The 18,980-nt window shown below is 44.0% G+C and overlaps 1 protein-coding gene across 1 annotated transcript; it reads left to right on the top strand.

Moving 5' to 3' along the window:
- The first annotated feature begins 671 nt into the window (after positions 1-671).
- Positions 672-18,365, top strand: LOC119445741 (cytochrome P450 3A4). Its single transcript, XM_049663142.1, has 4 exons — positions 672-871; positions 6,708-6,897; positions 14,669-14,913; positions 16,778-18,365. The coding sequence occupies exons 1-4, from the start codon at positions 692-694 to the stop codon at positions 17,759-17,761; spliced, it is 1,599 nt and encodes a 532-aa protein (XP_049519099.1). The 5' UTR covers positions 672-691; the 3' UTR covers positions 17,762-18,365.
- The last annotated feature ends 615 nt before the right edge of the window (positions 18,366-18,980 follow it).

Here is an 18,980-nt window from a genome sequence, read left to right as displayed (position 1 = left end):
TAATCATTATTACACTTATTATTGTTGATTGGGCTTAAGTAACCATATCGTAATTACTCCTAATTGGGCCGAAGTAAACTTAATTGATCCGGAGTAGACTTGATTAGTTTATTGTCAGTCAATTGAGGTTAGGCTTAACTAAGCATAAGTACCAATAATCATTCTTAAATATGGCTAATTAGTTTAGCGCTAATTAATCTCGATTAGTCTAATTTATTTACCATACATTAAGTTTATAAACCCTTTCTATTCTTAATTACCCTCAAGTAATCATTGTTGCGCTTAAGTTTTTCATCGTAATTAATCGCCGTTAGGCTTACTTGCACTTCATTATTCTGAAGGAGTCTCATTAGGCCTAAATAATTTCGTCATAATTATATTATCAGTCTTTTATTAACGTTAGTTACTCTTAATAACTCTTCAGTACTCACTATATATAGGCATAATCATGCATCTCAGCAGTCACACGAAGTGATAAGGCATTCTCATATATACCCCCATAGGACCCCATGTATACCTATGGATCGCATGGTGCCACGCGTAGCAGACAGATGGATGGAGAGATTTCCGAGGGAAGTAGCCCTGCAAAGTTTACGCCTTAAAGGCTTTTCATTCGTCTGTGGTATTTTTTGTTTGGTGTTCCCAGCGCAGGTTCCACTTGGGGCGAGCCCTGAAGGCTCCGGCTACGGACATGAGCATGCCCCCGCTAGAGGTTACTCTGTTTGCAGCGGTCTTTCTCTTTGCTGCATTTACCTTGTGGGCCACTCGGAGACGCCACAAACAGGGTCGGCTGAGAAGATACGGAATTCCAGGACCTGAACCAAGCCTATTTTTTGGAAACTACATGGAACTCAAGAAGGACCGAATCAAGGTATTGAAATCACCGTGAAGCACGGAATTCATAATTTCATATAGTCGAAAATCTAATTTCGGCCAGCACCGTAAGCAGCTTCTGTTGATACAAGGTGGGAAGCGTACAACTGAAATCAAAGCTACATTGCGGTGTAAGCTCAGCAAAATGGATAGTTAGGAAGAGAAGCAGAAAGCACGAAGCATTAGGGTGCAAACATTGAACAAGAGGGGTTGTCTTCGAGAAAGACCTGAAAACGATTTTTTTTTGTCAGAAGCAGCGCCACAACATTGAAACTCAGATCCTGTTTCTTTTCTCTAAGAGTGCAATGATGTAGTGCAAAGAATCACATTGGAAAGCAATAAATGAACAATGGGAACATTATGTGCTTGCCTAATGAAAGAGAAAAGCCGACAAAGTTAGCACTAGTGTCTTCTCATTGTGTCTCTCCTTTTACGCGTGGTTGTTCAACACGAAATTCTAGTCTAACATAACATATTTATGAACACCTCACTCCCAGAAATTCAGTCCTTAAAAGTAAAAAAAAAAACAGTTTTGAGGTTTACTTAGCAAAACATTTACTAACAAACCTTCCATAAGCAAACACCATAAATGCCTTTTTTTATTTCTCGCCGAGTTCAGCAAGGAAGCGTCCAACTAGATTGTCATAATTCCAGCGTCATATGCAGAATGAGAAAAATGTTCGGAAGATACGAGAAAAGTAAGAGCCCGCGTAAAATAAAATAAGTCGCTATTCTTGACAGCTTTAGTTTAGCGTGCTTACCGTAATAGCGGGCTTAGAGGAATAGCGGGATCGGAATGCGCATGCGCAGAACGTTAAACGACCGATACCGTTTACCGAACGGACGCTATTTCTCTGCTTTAACGTTACCGTGTTTGCGTGTTTTATGTAGTTTGTGTACAACATGGCGGCGCTCACGGCCGCCCGCTTCGAACTGAATTTCGCGTTCTTTTTGTAGAATTCAATTCGTTAGTAGCAAATCACTGTGTAAACGGCTTTCGCTTAGCCTCAGGCCGCATCGACGACAGAGTATTTTGGATAGCCTTAAGGAATTTTCGAGAGCGCTTCTCGTTTCGAACGCGCCTAAGCCTAACGAGTGAAATTTTCTACGAGATGCGAGCGTCACCTATCGGTAAAGTCGGAAGATAGGCGCAATGACGGCATATGGCCTCTGTCTGATATGGGAAGATTTCGGCGGCTATGGTAGACAGCTTGCACTGCTTGTCTGTTTCGCTGCAGATCGGCGGACATGGGAAGTAAAAATACAACGCGCTCCTGGCTTCCATTGTGCTCGCACTTTCCGGACGCACACACACATAGAATTAGGTGCCCTATGTATACGAAATTCAAAAGCGTAATGGAATAGCGTCCCGCACGTAAACTACGCTATAACGCTATACTTAAACTCTATTTCTGCAAAGTTCGTTTGCGTAACGGTGACGCTATTTCCCTTAACCCCGCTATAACGCTAACGTTAAACTAAAGCTGTATCAGACTTCACGACCCCCGCGGACTTTTTCATGCACGCCGCTGTATCCACTGGTCACAGGATCAATGGGTAATCACACTGACCTTCTAGGTACTTTTTCCTAAGTAGGAAAGAAAAAACGATTAACCATTGCAATGTTGCGGCTCTGAGGAGCTGCAATGGCTTGCCTGTCCACATATGTAATTACATTGAGCAGCCTTAGTGTTATTGGTTCAACGGGGAGAAACAGAAAAAAAAATACATTGAAGAAAACATGCGAATTTGCAGACTACAGAAAACAACGGAAAGGCTTTAAAGTTGCCTCTGATTCATGTGTAAAAATTGTGTCCAGTTCTTTAATGTTTGTTTGATTTTGTGGTTGTTTGTTTGTCACAGCTATCGCTTATCAGCTGAAATACACAGCATTCTGGTAAAATTCTCATTGTACACCTACAAGTTATAAAAAAGGAAACTATAGCTATCCACTTTGCGGACAAAAATAACGCGAACAGAGAACCTATGAGCGTGAAATATTTGTTATGGTATCTTCGGGTAAGTAGTTTGCACGAATGTGAAAGCCAATAATAATACAAGCTAGAGCGTGGCGTAAACTCTCTAACAGCTGCTCGCGCGAAGTACGTGAAGTACTTGGCCCAAATGCGTTTGTACTCGTTTTTTTTTTCATGCGTACACATGTGAATTGCATGCATGTGTTGTTTACCTGTTCTCATGAAAAATTAATAAGGTGAGAAAATATTAGGCCGCCCAACCTCCCGTACATTTACTCATTAAAAAAAAGACACTCAGCACGAGACTGAGCAAGAATAAGGACCAACTAGTTATTACGAAGGCCAACGGGTGCGTAAGGCGACAGCTAGAAATAAAAGCCGGACAATGTAAGGAAAGAAAAGATTTTGTGCTGTAACAAGGCAGTGCCAGATAAATTTGTAAGCGGCTGTGAAACAGCACTGGCCATAAAATCCATTTTCCTTCCTAATCTCGCGAGCTCATTCAATTTCATGCAGCAATGTTATAAGTTCCATTAAAGATTTTCTGCACGTTCGACTGGTGAGACGACTGGAAGTCAGCATCATCATCATAATCATGATCAATCTATATTTATGTCCACTGCAGGACGAAGGACTCTCCCTGCGATCTCCAATTGCTCCTGTCTTGCGCTAGCTGATTCCAACTTCTGCCTGCAAATTTCCCAACTTCATCACCCCAAATACTTCTATCACCCGGAAAGCTCTTCGGGGCCACTAACTTTCGGGGCCCCTATTCTAAAACTTTATGCACATTAACATGGTTTGCTTTTTTGACAGTGACCGGTTTTTACAGCATAACCACTGTTGTCAATTTATTGTTTACCTTTGCTCTTTGTGCGTCGTCGCGGCTTTTACCATTTCAAGCGAGTTACGTTCGGGACGTGCTCGTCGCCGAAAACGACTGCGCGCTTCTTACACTGGTCTGCCGTTTGCGCAGTAATCTTTTAAAGCTTCGCTTACACTGATTCAGACAGCGAGTGGCATCTGTTGTCTGACACTTTATTTTAACGCATGTTCTTGCTGTGCTATTTTGCGTTCGCGACAGCTAAAAAGTAGAGTTCGTAGTTAATAGTTCTGTAAATAACTAAAGATAATAACTTAGTGCTATCTGTCATAAAATAAAAGCACTGATCTCGCCCTCTGCAGCGATTCGCTGGAACTTAAGAGTTTCCGGGCCCAACCAAAAAGGGTTCTGTGCAAGCACGATGTCGCTGTTGTTGATGTCAAGGGCCGACCGTCACGACGGCACGGACATTTTGTTACGACAGGTTGTGCTCAAAAAGGATTGTCGTAGTCGAATTTGAAGATGTATGCACAAATAAAACTGCAAATAAAAATGGCTTTATTTGGCTGCGAAATATTTTACACTTTTTGTGTTTGGCTATATTGGGCTACAACTTCTCTGGCTTTTGCCCACGCCGCCACATCGGACCTGGCAACATTGCCTCCAAGTTTCTGCCCCATATGCTAGCACCGGTAGAATGCAATAATTGTACACTTTTCTTTTCAATGACAGTGGTAAGCTCCCAATAAGGATTTGGCAATACCTGCCGTATGCACTCCAACGAAATTTTATTCTTCTGCAAATTTCTTCCTCATGATCAGCGTCCCCTGTGAGTAACAGACCTAGATAAACGTACTCCTTTACGGACTCTAGAGGCTGACTGGTGATCCTGAATTCTTGTTCCCTTGCCAGGCTATTGAACATTATCTTCGTCTTCTGCATAATAATCTTCAACCCCACTTTTACACTTTCTCAGTTAAGGTCCTCAATCATTTGCTGTAATTCGTCCCCATTGTTGCTGAACAGGACAATGTCATCTGCAAACCGAAGGTTGCTGAGATATTCGCCGTTGATCCTCACTCCTAAGCCTTCCCAGTCAAAGAGCTTGAATACTTCCAAGCATACAGTGAATAGCATTGGAGAGATTGTGTTTCCTTGTCTGACCGCTTTCTTGATAGGTATAAGTCTACTATATATTCTTGTGGAGGATCAATGTAATGGCGGAATCTCTGTACATATTTTCTAAGATATTCACGTATGGCTCCTGTACTCCTTGATTACGCAATGCCTCTATGACTGCTGACATCTGTACTGAATATTTACGACCAGAAATATTCTGCCTTAAAAACATTATGCAGGTCCCCCGCACTCTGGGTAATCGATGTGCGCGAAGCTGTGATGCGCCAGCAAGGCAAAACGGCGCATTACGACAAGACACGCGCTGCAGATTCTAGTGACGAACGCGTCCCGCAGGCATCGTGATGGTCATTGCAGAGAGAGCGAAACTTTTGATTAGCTTTAAAACGTGTTTAACCACAAGGCACGTCGCGCTAAACCATTTAGAAGCACGCCACAGCATGATGAGAGACGCGCAGCAAATTGCTGTGACGGACTTCTACCTTCATTGCGAGGTAGAAGATGAGAGCGCTCGCTTGTTATAATTAAATTCCCGCTAAGCGACACGCCTCACGCGCCAAGTGTCTGATATAGCTCGCTTGCACGAGATAAATTTGTAAAGGTGTTTTATTCGTAGTTGTATGCATGCGTCGGTGGCCTAATGGTTAGAGCATTGGGTATCTGTGCTAGCGGAAGCGGGTTCGAAACAAACCCTCGGAAACGTAATGTATGTGTGTGACGAAAGGGCCATGGCGTCAATCTGAACATTACGTTTCATTTTGTATCGCGCGGACGTCCACATTCATCCGCATGTGTACGAAAAAGTGTCATCCCGATACTGTTTAGTAAAAACGTTAGTGAACACAGTTTTCTGTACGTGTGCAGTTTATTTCCTGCTGCTAAACTAAAACCAGAACCACGACAATTCTTCTCTGTGATTATTTATATATAGTGAGCTTTTCTTCCACCTTCATTTCCTTTTTTCTTTATCATTTTCTACATTCCAGTTTCAACCACACCTAATTTACCCAATTCTTTCCTTGGCTTCATTGTCTGTGGGCTTTATGTGGTTGTGATTACCAAAAATTGAGCCCCTCTGCTTCTCTCGTTCATTCATCACGACGGTGTCCAATCTGGCAGCCTTGATGTCGTTGGGTAGCATGCGGGGGTTTTTAGCCACGTGCCTGCGCTCCTATGTTCCCGTGTTACGTGACGCCATCGGACAAAAAAGGATGTTCCACCTCCACCCACCATGTCTCTTAGTGCAGCTGGCTAACACTGCCAGGGCCAGATCTAGTAAACATAACTGCCCAAGTTAGTGCACGGATTGATAGGCGTCACCACAGGACAATTGGTAGTATAACGCAAACATCATGTGCACGTTGTGGGTTCGGCTCCCACAGGTGGCAAGATATGTTTTCGTTGACTTTTATTTTCATTTTCTTTGTTATTTTGTGTTTGTGTGTATGCACGCGTCAAGCTCAGCTTCAAGGTCACATAAACGTCTTGAAACTTAGAACTAAAAGAGCCAAAAGAAACATATCGCTTTAAACAATGAAGATTGATGTCACTAGGAAGGGTCAACAGGTTTCCAGGTCTTCTTCGGGTGGTCGGCCTGGGTGCTCGACTGGGAGGCCTCCTTTCTCTTCTCTTCTTTTATTCCCTTCCCCTCACCCTTGCACGGTGCTGTTGAGGTGTCCTCACAGTGAGAGACAGTTACGGCGCTGCACTTTTCAATTTTCTTCCGTTAAAAGTCATATACTACAACTTTTCACAAAAAATGTCAACCAAGCGATTCAGTCATGTCAGTGTTAGCTCGATAACTCTGCTTGTGGGCAAGTTATTCGGCAGGTGTGAAGAACAAAACTAAACTGCCGTGTTTTGTGTGTGTTTCACGGGTATTTACTGTCACCGCACAGGTCATGGAGCAGTGGGCCCAAAAGTATGGAAAGGTGTACGGTTTCTACGAAGGCGAGGTTGCGAAAGTTGTCATTGGCGACGTCAACATTGCCAAGGAAATCTTCGTTAAGCGAGCGCATGAATTCACAGACCGGCCACCGATGGTAACCGACATCGAGTGCATTCTGAACAGCCTCATAGGACTGAAAGGTAACATTTATTTACGGTGCATCCATACTTTATGTTACATAGAGGTAGGCGTGCTAGCACGGACATAAGCAGGAACTAAAATGACAACAGAAATGCCCGATTTGTGTCCATTCCTTTGTAAGCTTGCGCCCGTGTTAGCAGGCCGGCATTTCAGTAGCATTACATACATATCAATTTTATAAACTTCCATGCAGTCGCTCTAATAATCCACACTTTCCGTTAGAAAATGAAATGTGCTCTCTGCTTGCCGCTCGATGCCTGTACAGAAGCGTCTACCCCACGATCAGTACCTTAGGTGCATGCAGATATGACTACACAGAAGTCTCTCTTGTAGAAGCACCATTCCATTACACTCACTGGGACTGGATAACAGCGTCTGCCGGGCCTTTGACTATAGTAAAGCTCAGAGAGGGCGAAACTCGATCATGCCGCTAAGCTGGGTGGCCAGTTTGGAAAGCACTCACTATATCTTATCATAACCTTGCTGTAATTCGGCAGGTTTCTAAGCTTGAGAATAATCAGAAATGTTCAGCGCTCTACAGGCCTTTTAAGTTGGCACCGCATACACGCATATGTTCAGAAATGTTACTTTTTATTTATTTTTTATTTTATTATTAGTATACCCTCAAGACCCAGAGGGCGTTACAGAGGGGGTGGGTGCAATGTAAATAAAAAACAAAGCAATAAAAGGAATTCACAGGAAAACAACAACAACATTAGTTTGCAGCTACACCAGTAAGTGTTCAGTAACTGCAGACTTGAACAATGCTTGGTCCTCAGTGGCAGCGATGGAGGGGGGAAGGTGATTCCACTCTCTACTTGTCTTCGGAAGAAAAGAATGTAAAAAAAGATTAGTGCGGCACAAAGGAACGGCTACTTTATTTGGGTGGTCAACACGTGATGAAAAGTAGGCAGGTTCTGAGATGAATTCCTGTCGAAGTACTTGATTATGAAAAAAATTTATGAAAAAGCAAGAGACGGGAAATCCTTCTTCTCATTACCAGGTCTGGAAGGTGAAGAGTGGATTTCATCAAGATGACACTGGCAGTACGAGCATAATTATTGAGTATAAATCAAGCTGAATGGTTCTGGACCGATTCTAAGGTGTCAATTAGCGTTGATTGAGCGGGATCCCATACGGCTGAAGCGTACTCGAGCTTTGGACGGATTAATGTTTCATATAGCTGTAGTTTAAGGTGTGCTGGCGCTTGGCGAAAGTTTCGGCGAAGGTAACCAAGAGTACGACAAGCATTGTTAGTAATGTAGTTAATGTGAGAGTGCCATGATAAACCATTGGATATGTAAACACCAAGGTATTTCTAAGTACTAACCTGCTCCAATTTAGTTCCATTCAAGGTGTAGGTAAAAGGTTCAGAAGTGTTAGAAAGACGCGAGATTGCCATACTTTTACATTTATTTACGTTAGGAGTCATTAGCCATGTACTACACCAGTCAGAGACGCGATTAAGGTCGGCTTGAAGAAGGTAGTTATCGTTTTCGTTAGTTATTCTACGGTACAGGACACAGTCATCTGCATACAGTTTTATGGATGACTTGATGTTACGCGGAAGGTCATTGATATATATTAAAAAGAGCAAAGGACCTAAAACTGATCCTTGTGGAACGCCAGATTTAACTGCGCATGGATGTGAGGAACAATCATTAGCTGTTACGTACTGAGTGCGGTTGGTCAGAAAGCATTCTATCCATTTGAGGATATTCGGGTCGATGTTTAGCGTGCTGAGCTTAAGTAGTAATAGTTGGTGCGACAATTTGTCAAAGGCTTTTGCGAAGTCTAAAAACATACAATCAACCGGAATTCTATTATCTAGCGCTAAGATGACATCATGCGGCATGGAGCCGCATGATGTCATCTAAAAATGAATGCAGCCATATATCTTTCAAAGGTTGCTTGGAGGGGCTTGAGTAGCGGCGTGGGATCTAAATGGGCAGCTTCCGTGAGACAAAACTATAATTATGTGAAAACTCGCAAGCGTATCCGCATGTGAAAACTGCAGTATCTCATAGGAAAGGACCTTTCATGTCTCAACAAAAATACTCGAGGCATTACTGTATATAGTTAACGTCAAACATGAGAGGCGCACAAGTTCTACCCGGTGTCACAGTTAACTTGGACCAAGATTTGAAAAACCCAAGAGCTCTAGAGAAATCGCACCGATTGCATATTAGCGACAGTCGTGTGCACTTACAGCCAGTATTTTTTCATCACGAAGTATTAATTAATTATTTGCTTTTAATTAGTGAAATTTTAAATTATTGCTTGAATCGCGAACATGTCAATTACGAAGTTGTAGGGCACCTCAAATAACCTCCGAATCAAGGATTTATTTCGTGCTGAAGTGTGCATGGTATCCCGCGTATCTCGCGAAATACGTAAAATATGAAATAGATGCGCGCTCCCACGCCGCTACTCAAGCCCCTCCAAGCAACCTTTCAAAGATATATGGCTGCATTCATTTATCGCCGCATCGTACAAAGCTTCGTCATGTAGGATGGCTCGAGATGTTTCGTGACCTAACTAGCGTGGTGTGATAAGCGTCACCATGCGCGGACGCAAGAATGTTGTGCTCGATCATTAGGCACTTGCGATAGCTTTAACCTTTGCGTATCATGAAACAAAGCAACAAAATAAATTCAACCAATGTTTTAAAAAAACAGTGCGCGAAAGAGCACGAAAAAAAGAAATAAAAGGCAGCTCTCGGAAGAACAGAAAAGAGCTACTCAGGAATTTAGTTCAATAAAAATTAACCAAGAGCACGTAAGGCGTCTCAGCCACCCAATGAGAAACATACAAAGGTTTAGCCATTTACCCGTTCTGTCTCTTGAACTCCGGAAAAGAGGCAAAACAAAGCAGTTGTTTACCTATTTCTATCTTTGTCGCAAGTTTTTTTAATGTAAGGATAGGGTGACATCATGAAGGTGCGTTAAACAGTCACGTTTTCCACCAGTTTTGAGCGGTTACTTTCCACTGCCACTTATAGCACGTGTTCAAACAGGTTATCGTCTGAAGCAATACAGCACTTGCTTCTTTCTAACACTTGCGCTGTGGCAGCTTTGACCAACCACGTTAGAATCTCGCGGCAGACTGCTTATTTTTGCCTTTATGGCGTCCGGTGAGGTAGTTTCGCTGCTTTACACGCGATCTTTCACGTAGCCCCACAGGAAGTCCAGCGGTGTCATGTCCGGCGACCTTGAAGGCCAGGGTACAGGTCCGTGCCGGTCCAGGAAAAATACTGTCGAGCCACGCTCCAAACTGACTACTACTATGCGCAGGAGTACCATCGTTTCGAAACCAGATGTTCCGAAGGTGCGCAAGTGGAAAGTTGCAACAGACGTCGTTCACGGGGTCCTCGAGGATGTCGTTGCCGTAGCGTTGCGTCGTTAGTGTGTTGTCAACTAAGATGTGTCCGATGATGTTGCCATCAAAAATACCGCACCACATATTAATTGACCACTGGTATTGGTGTCGTGTTTGTGCCAGCCAGTGGGGACACTGATCACTCCAGTAGTGTGCATTGTGAAAAATAACTTGTTCATTTCTTGAGAAATTAGCCCATCCGTCCAAAGCACGCGAGTGCGAAAGTCCGGTTCTTCTTCACATTTCGTGAAAATCCAAGTCAAGTCTGTTTTCAAAATCTCGGTCTTCAAGTTTTTGAGATGTACTACACGGTAGGGTACATTTGACCTTTTTCGTAAAATCCTCCACACTGATGACCTTGAGGCTCCGGCCTCCGCACTGGCGTCGCGCACACTACCGTGAGGGTTAGCAGCAACGAATGCCAAAACATCCATTTGCGCTTCTTGAACTACCGTCGCAGTCCTGTGTCGCTTTGTTGTGAAGTTACCCGTCTCGCAAAGGACTTCGAAGTTCTAACTATTGTTGACGGAGTAGGGCGTCCTCCACAATGCCACATCCGGAATAGCTTGGCTGCCTTCCTCTTGTCGCCATGCGCCACCCCCAGAGCCAGGACCATTTTAGCCTTGTGATCATTCGTGAAGGGCATAACTGTTTCTTTGAAGAGCAGGGCTCTGGCGTGGTATCGTTGAGATGGCCTGTTATTATCTACGTACTGACACGTCAAGCAAAAATTATTTGCGTAATCGACAACAACTTATGCTGGCCATACAGATTCGCCAGAACGCATTAGATAGACATAGCCTGCACAAAGTTTGTTTCTACTGCTAAAGGGAACAAAAGGGAACATACGTTCCGGGCGCGCCTATCCACATAAGAACATGAGTGCGCAAAATGGCAGTCCCATGTGCGCCGTCATGGTTTCCCGGCTTCCAACCCCCCCCCCCCCCCCCCCTTACGGCTCCGCTACGCTTATCAAAAGAGTTTTAGCTGAGCGTTTGCAGTCCGCTCCGCTCAGACCGGCATATGCTAGCAAATGCCACCCAACCGCTAAGCGGGAACGCTATTGCGCTTGCGCACAACTCTCATACCGGCAGCGAAACGAAGACCGCATCCCTCGCTCCGCTGCAAAGTCGACTGAGCGGAGCGTGACAGCGCGTCTACTTGGCCTCTTCGTGGTTTTGCAGCCGAGCTGATTGATAGCGCGTCGCTCACGTCTCGGCAAGCCGCGCTTATCAAATGCGAAATCTACGCAGTTCCCTGCAGTAGACACTTTTAGCAGAGCGCCGCTTATGCTCCGCTAATATTTCACGCTCTGAGATACTGCAGAGAACTGCGTAGATAAGCGTGTCTTGCCGAGACGCGAGCGACGCGCTATCAACCCGGCTGCAAAATAACGAAGAGGCCAAGTAGACACGCTGTCAGGCTCCGCTCAGTCGGCTTTGTAGCGGAGCGAGGGATGCAATCTTCGTTCCGCTGACGGTATGAGCGTTGTGCGCAAGCGCACTAGCGTTGCCGCTAAGCGGTTGTGTGGAATTTGCTAGCATATGCCGGTCTGAGCGGAGCGGGCAGTAAGCACTCAGCTAAAACACTCTAGTATCTCAGAGCGTGAAATCTGAGCGGAAGCGGTGCTCTGCTAAAACTGTCTAATGCGTCAGCGGCGTGTTCTCATGATGCGGCGACCATCACATAGCGGGAAGCCCTGTATCGAGCTGCCGCCGCAAGTAAAGTCCCATATCCGTGGCTATTCGCTTGGGAGTGCTTGAGTACCCGCGCGTGAGCGCGTATCTATTTCGTATTTTAGATGTTTCCCGCACTTTTACTTTTTCCCGGTAAAACCAACGAGGCAAAGCTGAGCACGAAACAAATGTTTGATTCGGAGGTTATTTGAGGTTACCTACAACTTTCTAATTGATATGTTTGCGATGCAAGCAATAATTAAAACGTTCACTAATTAAAATCAATTAATAATACTTCGCGACGAAAAAAAATACTGGCTGTAAGTACAAACGACTACGGCTGCTATGCAGTCGGCACAATTTCTCTAGAGCTCCTGGTTGTTGTTTTTTAATCTTGGTCCAAGTTAACTGGGACACCCGGTATATTGTATATATATTGTATATTTAACCGAATTAAAACCACGTGACATCAGATAGTCAGGTAATGCTGTCCGGTGCTGATTGGATCAGCATTCTTTTCATTGACACACCTTCCCTAAATAGTATTAGCGTCGTTGGCGTTTAATTCCAAAGGAACTAGACATTATTTCGGTTTAACTGACTAAGGATTGAATGTGAAGCACATCACACAGGCATGGAACAATCCATTTACTGTAAACAATTCATATTGCTATTGCTATTGAATTGCTATTCATATCCCTCAACGAGTGATGACAGCCACTCATAGTCGCACAACATGGCGCTTACGCATGTTGTTCAGCCAAACCAATAGAGAAGACTCTATATGAATGGAAGCAGTTGTATGCTGCAGCTAGTCATCTGTGCAAATTACATTACTGCGTGAATATGTACAAAATAGCTTATTCGATATGATAGTGAACAAAAATAACAATAGTGGTAGTGACAACTGCTATCGGCCAACGCCTCATACATTCGCGTAAACATTTACCCTATTCTGAAATCAAATGGGAATTTGTGAATTTTTTCTCAGAAACCCATGGAGCTATAACAAGCTTTCTTTAAATTAAATTTTGGGATTTTACGTACCGAAACCACGATATGACTATATCGTGGTTTCCCGCACTTTATTCCGACTATATCGTGGAGTCCCGCACTACGTCGTAGTGCGGGACTCCGTAATAATTTTGACCACCTGGTGTTCTGTAACGTGCGCCCATTGAACGTTACACGGGCGCTTTTGCATTTCGTCCCCATTGAAATGCGGCAGTCGCGGCCGGGATTTGATACCGCTACCTCGGGATTATAAGTGCAACACCAAAGCCGCTACGCCACCATGACAGGTGACAAGCGTTCTTGTTGGCGTTCATGGGCCACAGTCGTTACATTACTCTTTTGCAGCGGCATCGTTATGAGATAGCGCCACATTGGCTCATGTACGTGTATTTAACTGAAATGTAGAACGAAACCTTAATTAGAGTATTCATATATATTGCATCTGTTTACAATTTTTTGGGAGGCTTAATATGCTGCTACGCTGCAGTGCAAGTTAAGAATAAAATTATCCCGAAGAAATTGCATTTGAAGCACGTGGACTCTTTAGTATCCGTCTACCAGTGCTCATTACTCAGAGAAAGTAAATTTATGGTAGTAAGGCCGCGGGAAACACGTATGGCATCGGTGTGCAAGCTTAACATTATCACATATTTCTTCTCGAATAAACCTTCTTTATTAGCAAACAGAGTTGAATTTAACGATCATGACTTCGTTTCAGAAGTCTATATTTTATTTTTATCCATACGCGAACCATTCCAGCAACAGCTTGATTACCATTTTTGTATATATTTTCCTAAATATTTGCCTCCTAATATTTAGTTTAGCTTTCTGACGTTTAATTTTCAGTGCTCCTGTATCCAATGTTGCTGAGTCATGCTGAAAGAAACAAACTCATAAAGATCACAGCAAAAGGCACACTTCAATACAGCAATGCTGCTGCAACGAGCAATGTAGACGTAAGCATCTGCTGCTGTGCTAAATGCCACTGCTTATGCCGACCAAAATGCTGTGGGAACAACGTTGACCAAAGGGAATCATCATCCGCGTTTACAAGAATGCGACAGTAGCGTATAGCATTTCTTTTGCATAACAGTAATATTGTGTGATAGAGCTTATAGGTCCTAAAAACGCCAGAACCTGTTACCGGCGAGCGTGTTTCGCCCGCGAGAGGAAGAGAGCACACGCAGGCAGCCGCTTCATTTTTCCTCTCTATGTAAACGCCAGCTCTTACATGCACCGCATGAGGTGACTTACCCATCTCGATCTACCCTCTCCTGGTGCATTGGTGCGACTCGCCTTCATAGCGCATTACCGCCGTATACAATGATGCCACGCTCTAGAAATGCGATTAGATGCGATGCGCCACTTGTCGCATTCATCTAAACGCGGCTACCGAAGTACATAATTACGTGAAATAAATGGTCACATGCATTTATCTATTTTTCGCACTCGTCGATAAGGGCCGACATTGGCTATCTTATTGAAATGTGCCGCATCAACTGCAGCAGTGATGTCTTTTCACAGGCCGTGGTTACGAGCATGTGTTCGACGACGCACTACAACTGTCGTCGACCACGTTACATTATTGCATTTTTCATGATTAAGACCTTGAGCTCCTATATTTAAGTGAAGCTAAGCGGACATTCTTTTCTAATACTTGGGACATCCCATGATAAAATGCGTATGTGGAATTGATTTTTTTATTCCTGGTCATTTTATCTTTGCTTCGCAGGGGACGAATGGAAGACAGTCCGAAACCTACTAAATCCTAGTTTCACGTCAGTTAAGATGAAGTTAATGCTAGACATCATCCACCATTGTTCAGACACCTTGGTGGAAATTGTTAGCCACCAAGTGTCGGCGAACGGATGCGCTGACGTAAATCTCTCCAAGCTCTGCCAAGGTGTCTCTATGGACGTCATCACCAAGTGCTCCCTCGGATGGCAGGTACGAAGCCCAAATTATTCGAACCGCTGGCAGCTTCAACTCTCGGTTCGGAGTCCCACTGTGCTTAGTTTATAAAGTGTGATGCAGTGATGTAATGCACACTGGGCTTCTAAAACCTTGAGTTGATTATGTACATAGCAACCTTTTTCGAAAGTTCGCCCAACGGCATAAACTAATAAATCTACAAATGTAGGCCGGTTTTCGCGAGGAACATCAATAGTGCTCGATGGTTGGTGCCAGAGAACCAAGAATCACAGTCTGGTGGTTTCTTGGGATGAAGGCCCACTGCAGGTAGCGCCGTTGTATCTGATTTTGACCAGGGCATGTCCGCAATCAGGTGTTTGATTGTAGCCGTGGACTCTCGAGCTGGGAAATATGGGAAGGTATCCCCAAATGGTCCACGGAGGTGTTGTGCATAACACTTGCTGGACTGTATTCAGTTAGGTTGCGCTTAGTCTCCCATAGCTGTATTTTGCCCTTATCGAATGATGTCTCAGCTGCCTTAAGCATATTGTTTTTTAAAGCTATATACTTTATGGACGCGCTGAGCGGTACGCTGTCAGATGTCTCGCTGTGTCCCACACGTCATTTTTACTTCGCGTTTGCGGTATGCTTTGCCCAAAATTTGTGAAGCTATATGAGCTTATCGAAATAATGTTTTACTCACGCGCACGGTCTGGACGTTTCTGGTAGAAAAACTACTTTATATATTGGCGTAAATTGATAAATGTTATTGTTATTTTTTCGTTTTTCAAAAGTAAGCATTTGCAGCATGCACATCACAGCTGTACGCAAGACGAAAGCTTTCGTTTTTGGTGATTATTCGAGCTTTATATTTAATGATGCATGAAAAAAACATTCCGTTTGTTAAATTATGCTTTGCAGCTTATTTAAAAAATGCTAGTATTTTGAAAGTAACAGCTATGTATGCTAGCTTGGCGAAAGTCAAGAAGAGGAGTTATTAATACGCGAACATTGAGGACATCGCATTAGTGTATATACACGTCAAGAACGCTTAATTCATGCGCCGAAGCACTTCTAGCTTGAACGCGTAAACTTCACGTGTCATAAAACACTTCATGCGACGCGTCAGCTACCAAAGTACCTGAAACACGTCTTCAAATTTAAGGAACGTGAAATGAAATACTTTCCTCGAGAGCATTTCATAGGTTACGGTTCTGAAATAATAATTATGTATTTTTTGTTCACCGAAACGAAACTTTTTTAAACGAAATTTTATTAACGCGGATAAGTTAGGAGGGGTATCACCTTTATTTTCAACATGTGGAGTTGATTATTTACTCACCTGCCAGGATACTGTAAAGGAAGCTCAACCATTTGTCGCCAAAACTAAATTACAATTATTTTAAAATAAAAGAAAATGGAGCCTTCAAGCATTATTTATTGTTTCCTGTTTACGGCACTGGTGATGGTTAACCTTTTTTTATTGCGATTAAATGGACACTCCAGGCAAATTTCCGCCTTTGGCGTCGCCGTGATGTTCCGTATAAAGTCCAAGTGCGATAACATCGCGGCCTCGCGCCATAGGCTGAAGGTGCGAGCGAACGCTTGCGAGGGTGATACGAGAAAGATGGTGGCTTGGTGTGGCGGCGTCTTCTCACACTCGCAAAGGAGGAAGGCGGGAAGAGTGACGCAGATTTATGCACATGCACTGCTTTTAGGGGCGATTTAAGCTAAGGACGAAAAGTGCAGCATTCAGTTCCAATTTTATACGTGATTTTTAAATCATGCCAGAAAACGAACTCGGTTGAATTTCAATGCACGCAATTTATATAATATGAGCTTGTCTTAATATTGCTTTATTTCGTAACCCTCTAAGTTTCTTTTCTCGTTTTTTCTACAGTCGGGCTGCCAGAAAAATCCGGATGATCCCGTCATCAGCACGATCAAGAAGATACTGTGGAATTCAGGGAACCTGATCAATGACGTGTGCATACTGGTGCCATCACTCGGAACTGTTATGTCATACATATTTCCGCTACTCAGCTACGGGAGGCTGTTCACGCAAATGCAAGATAATCTGCATCAAGTCCTCAAGCTGCGCAAGAGCGGAACGTCTGCCGCTGCGGATATTGTTCAACTAATGGTTGAGGCTCAGAAGAACGCCTCTAGCACGAACGGCGTGCAAAATGGAACAGTTACGTCCGCCTCCAGCGCTATCAGGTTAAAGACCAGCTTCATCAAGGATACGCATATTGTGTCCAACTGCTTCGTCTTTCTCGTTGCTGGTTACGAGACCACGGCAAGCACGTTAGCGTTTGCGCTCTACGAGTTGGCCAGGCACCCCGAAGAACAACGTCGGCTCCACGACGAGCTCATGTCCGCCTTTCCCGATAAAGACGTTCTTAGCTACGAGGATCTGCAGGCTCTGAAGCGGCTCGACGCGGTCATCAGAGAATGTCTGCGTCTCTACCCACCTTTGGTGCTGGTAACGTCACGTGTGTGCGCCAAGGACACTCCGCTGGCAAGTGGCTATATCATCCCGAAAGGCTCTCACGTCATCTTGCCGACGTGGAATGTTCTACACGATCCCGATCTGTGGGCTGACCCTTACGACTTCGACCCAGACCGGTTCAGCGAGAAGCTCGAAGGGGAACGCCTCGCTGCATCCGGCGTTGTGTTCGGCTTCGGGCCTCGTGAATGCATCGGAAAGCGTCTCGCTCAGCTTGAACTAAAGGCTGTATTGTCGAAGCTCATCAGAAAGTACAAATTCAGCGTCTGCGGCGAAACAGAAATTACTATGAAAGTGAAGGTTCCTCTCATCAACGTGTTTCCGGAGCGCGATATTGTGCTGGGCGTTGAGGCACGCCGTCCACAAAAAGCATAGGACGACAGTAGTCGACCGGCGCGTTGCGTCGTAATGCGACGTAAAATTTTACAAGACAAGCACTCGCACGCCTTCTTCATTATGAAAATCGTTTGGGCGAGAGACTACTGGCACCTTCAGGTAATATGGCACACCAAAACTCGCTGGTTCACAATCACACCCACTTTCATAAATTCATGGTCATTTTGACTAATCTGCACATCGCATCACTCGGTAGCACATAAGAAAATGCATCAAATGGATGAAATGTCTGAGTCTTGTGCGAATCATCTTGATGACTCATTTAGATACGTACAGAAATGTAAGCACATACGCTCAAGTCTACCCGTTCCAGCTATTCAGAATTAAGATTTAGCTCCAAACCAGGTAACTGAATGCCGTGTCCTAAAGATATATTGCGGGTAAAACAATAACGAAGTTGTAGCACATTAGCTACGTCTTGGCGGCTGTGGTCATGAAAACAAACACACATGATAACTAAGGGCCAAAATCCGCCGTCATTTTCTTTCATCAATCTCATTCTTCCACAGTTCAACCTCTTCACGATCATCCAACATATTTAACATCATCTATTCCAGTGAAGTTGGCCTGTGAAATGTGCCTGTTTCACAATGTATAGTAAAGAAAAATGTAATGGTGCAATTGGCGTCTCGAGTATTCATTTCTACACTTACAATTCCAGCGCTGCTGATACGGTGGTTGCGCTGGGTGAATGGCAGAGGCAGATAAGACTTAGCTAAAAACAACGTTAAGAAAAATGCTGTCCGTAGTCTTCTTTACTTTCCACATAACCAAGGGCAAGATGAAACAGTGTCTAAATTGTTGAACAAGTCCTATCCAGCCGGTATCACAGCGTACGTCAAAAAATATACACCCTACTCTTTGAACCCTTAATCTCATTACTTCTTTAACACCGAATCACAAACCTACGAAGTTAACGCAACACGGTAGTTTCTTTCTTTTCTTATGCACTGATTCAAACCATCTGATGAAAATTAAGGCGATGGAATTGTGCATGCTTGTCCATCTCGTAAGCGAAGAATGCGTGCTCCGTCTTCAGCTCCATTAGATATGGAAATCTGCTTTGAATGTACTGCGCCTCAAGAAAGCTTGGGGAATGACAAAAAAGAGCAAAAGTATGCAGATGTCGCGCACGGTGGGAAACGATGTTGTGTGAAGCGTTTTGTGTATAGCAGTCTGTCCAGCACTGTTTGACGTT

The sequence above is a fragment of the Dermacentor silvarum genome, chromosome 1, assembly GCF_013339745.2.
Source record: "Dermacentor silvarum isolate Dsil-2018 chromosome 1, BIME_Dsil_1.4, whole genome shotgun sequence".
NCBI lineage: Eukaryota > Metazoa > Arthropoda > Arachnida > Ixodida > Ixodidae > Dermacentor > Dermacentor silvarum.
Note: the sequence above shows the minus strand (reverse complement) of the source record. Positions and strands in the feature narration are given on the sequence as shown.

Coding starts and splice junctions, on each gene's coding strand:
- LOC119445741 (XM_049663142.1), top strand. CDS start 692: ATGAGCATGCCCCCGCTAGAGGTTACTCTGTTTGCAGCGGTCTTTCTC. Junction 872..6,707: donor TCAAGAAGGACCGAATCAAG/GTATTGAAATCA, acceptor GTCACCGCACAG/GTCATGGAGCAGTGGGCCCA. Junction 14,914..16,777: donor AGTGCTCCCTCGGATGGCAG/GTACGAAGCCCA, acceptor TTTTTTCTACAG/TCGGGCTGCCAGAAAAATCC.